The sequence below is a fragment of the Tarenaya hassleriana genome, unplaced genomic scaffold (genome assembly GCF_000463585.1).
Source record: "Tarenaya hassleriana unplaced genomic scaffold, ASM46358v1 Cleome1368, whole genome shotgun sequence".
Classification (NCBI taxonomy): Eukaryota; Viridiplantae; Streptophyta; class Magnoliopsida; order Brassicales; family Cleomaceae; genus Tarenaya; species Tarenaya hassleriana.
In genome coordinates this window covers 1-2878 of record NW_010964246.1, presented here as the reverse complement: position 1 = coordinate 2878, position 2878 = coordinate 1, and the positions used below count along the sequence as shown (strand labels likewise).

General features: G+C 38.2%; 1 protein-coding gene across 2 annotated transcripts; it reads right to left on the bottom strand.

Moving 5' to 3' along the window:
• Window positions 1-26: 26 nt before the first annotated feature.
• On the bottom strand, window positions 27-2000 carry LOC104807999 (transcription factor LAF1-like). 2 transcript variants are annotated; one of them, XM_010533476.1, is made up of 3 exons: window positions 1478-2000; window positions 683-1150; window positions 27-356 (listed from the first exon to the last, which is right to left on the bottom strand). In XM_010533476.1, exons 1-3 carry the CDS (start codon window positions 1875-1877, stop codon window positions 142-144), a joined length of 1083 nt encoding a protein of 360 aa, XP_010531778.1. In that variant the 5' UTR covers window positions 1878-2000; the 3' UTR covers window positions 27-141. The 2 variants fall into 2 exon arrangements, with proteins under 2 accessions (XP_010531778.1, XP_010531777.1); XM_010533475.2 differs by having other exon boundaries at window positions 32-359.
• Window positions 2001-2878: the final 878 nt, after the last annotated feature.

The window sequence follows — 2878 nt, the reverse complement described above, 5'->3', positions numbered from 1 at the left end:
ATATATATATATAGAGAGAGAGAGAGTTAATGCTTCGTACCATTGGATTTCAAGTTCAAACATCTACTCTTCCATTCAACACAAACAAAAAAAAGTCCACAATATCTTGACGTCGCCGATGCCAGAAGGGAAATTACAAAACTAGACATCGCGTCCGAGTCCAAGGAAATCGATGAAAGGACACACGAGCGGGGCGGGACCGGAGGGCAGATTGGTAATTTCGTGAGATGGAGCCCCTGAGAGCTCAGAGTTAGAATCAGACTGAGTTGATTGGTCCACTTTACCCACTGCCTCAGACCCATTCTTGTCAATGAGCTTGTCAGCGTTCACATTTCTGATCCTCACCTCAGATTCTCCTGCTGTTTCAAATTTTCCCAGAAACCCACGTGAGTTCCGGAGCACCAAAATGCATAGATCTATAAGATGTAATCGAATTCCATAAGATATTTCTGCATTTGCCATTTTGGTTATTATATATGTGTGTGTGTATATATATATATATGCAAAAGCGTGCAAACTTAGGGACTTGCGTCTATCGGTGAAAAACGGGCATACATAATATAGTGTAACTGCAAAGTAAATTGAAATAAATGATTATCATGTTTCAAGTCCTATAATGCAGATATGCTTATTTATGATCATTATAATCATGTGTATATATGGATTAAGAGGATAACCCTACCTTTGTAGTGATGGAATTGAGCAGAGCCCTCGTGGAAGAAGAAGAAGCCCTTGCGAGCCCTGGCCGAAGAAGAGGAAGACGGCGAGAGGGAGAGATCGGTGCAAGCCGAGACCGACTCATCCGCCTCGGCCGCGGCCTGTGAAATTACATCGATGCCCTTGGCGAAAGCAGTGTTGGCATTGTTGTTATCGTTGTTGCTGCTGCTGTTCATGATGTTGTGGCTGGGTCTCCGCCTCGAGTTGAGAGCGGAGGTCGAGTGGCGTTGTCGGATTTTGCGAGCCATGATGACGTGCCAATGGTTCTTGACGGCGTTGTCGGTCCGTCCGGGGAAGAACTTGGAGATCAACGCCCAGCGGTTCCCGTAGAGCCTATGTAACGCTAACAGTCTCTCTTCTTCCTCTTCAGTGAACGGTCTCTTTATGATTCTTGGGTCCAATTGGTTGAACCATCTTAGTCTACAGCTCTTCCCTGCCCCCAAGAAAATATTATTTTACTTTACATTATTATATATCACGGCGTTTCATATACACTATTGTTTTGGGTTTCACATGAAAGAAAATGTATGGTTACAAATAAAAAGCTTTCTTGTTGACGGGAAGAAGAAAAAAAGAGGAGATCATCTTCTTTCCCATTAATTTGACCCTTTCATGTAAAATTTATATGCACATTTTGTGCCCTTTTGGTGTTATTGTTTTGAGTTTCATATTTGAACAAGAAAATGTGTGGTTAATGGTTATAATGATATCTTTCTATTGGTGCTCAAATTAGTTTCAAGGATATATATATATATATTACCTGATCTCCTCGCAAGTTGCTCGGCAATGAGGTTCCAATTCTGAGGGCCAAACTGGGCAACAAGCTCTCTAAGCTTAGCATCTTCAGCCGGTCTCCAATGTCCTCTTGCGCAAAGCTTTTGCTTCTCACCACTATGTCTCTTCCTCTTCTTCTTCCTCTTGATCTCTCTCTCTCCTTCTTCTTCTTCTTCTTCTCCTTCTCCTTCTCCTCCTTCAATGTCAATTTCTTGTTCCTCTCTTGAATTCTCAGCCAAACTAAGAAACCCAGCTTCTGTTTGATCAGCATTACCTCCGGTACTGTTCCACGGCTCTTCGTCTTGCCTTTGCCCAGAAGGGCAGATTGGTAAAAAGTTCATCTCTTTCACGATTGCTGAACTATTAGGGTTTTCAAGATTGTTCATTTTTTTCAGTGCAAGCAATGTAAAGATGGGATTTTTTCAATTGGGGTTTGATAAAATGTAAGAACTTTGAAGAAACCAAAACTCTAAGGATGCAAAGAAAGCAGACTTACGAGAGAGAGAGAGAGACCGAAGACGCAATGAGAGGGGTTGAACAGTCGCTTATATAAGGGAGGAGAGAACCTTTGTCAGGCTTAATTTATTTGCCCATTTTTATTTATTTAAAATATTGGTCACAATTTTCTTATTTATTTTTGTTAAAAATGATTCTTTGAATTTTTATTTTTACGATTCCTTCTTTAGCTTCGTTTTCGAAAATCTTCGTTTACATTTCATAAACTAAAATTAAGATATAGAAGATCATAATTTCTCAGTCATTAATCTCTTTTTTTCGTTCATCACTATCTTTTCTATCAAGATGAGAGATATAATACTCCCATATTTCAATAGCATATTGAATACATGGAAATGATTTTATTATAAAAAAGAAAAGAAAATAAAATCTAGTGAAATATGGTGACCGAAGCTTTCAATGGTAAAATCCTCTCCGAGCCTCTACTAAACCCTAGACAACAAGCTGTACTAAAAACTTTATTAAAGGTGAACAAGATTTTGAAAAATGAGAGAAAAAAAATTCTTAGTTTCCTATTATATATATTCGTATGCATAGGTGGAAACAACAATAATTCAAATAAAAACGCAAATGGAAATGATTTTTCTTTTGTCCATATGTCGTGTAGTAATAATTTTTATTGGTAACTTTAAAAGTTTGTGCAAAATTACATTGGAACCGAGACCCACTCGTGTGTTGTTTCATGGGAATTTGGGGTTTGGTTCTTTCTGTCTCGTCGGGGGAAAAAAATATTAGGATCACTTTTGTCACTTCCTAATGCCTCTTTTCGCATAAATCCCTAAAATATTCTAAAAAATAATATCAAAAATGTTTTTTTTTTCACAAGCACATGTTGATATGATTGTGTTTTCGCTTTTTTTCTTATCTTTTA

Excerpts from the sequence above, each read along its gene's own strand:
- LOC104807999 (XM_010533475.2), bottom strand. The coding sequence starts at position 1,877 with ATGAACAATCTTGAAAACCCTAATAGTTCAGCAATCGTGAAAGAGATG. Across the intron at positions 1,151-1,477 it reads GCAACTTGCGAGGAGATCAG|GGAAGAGCTGTAGACTAAGA; the intron begins GTAATATATATA and ends TCTTGGGGGCAG. Across the intron at positions 360-682 it reads TCAATTCCATCACTACAAAG|CAGGAGAATCTGAGGTGAGG; the intron begins GTAGGGTTATCC and ends AATTTGAAACAG.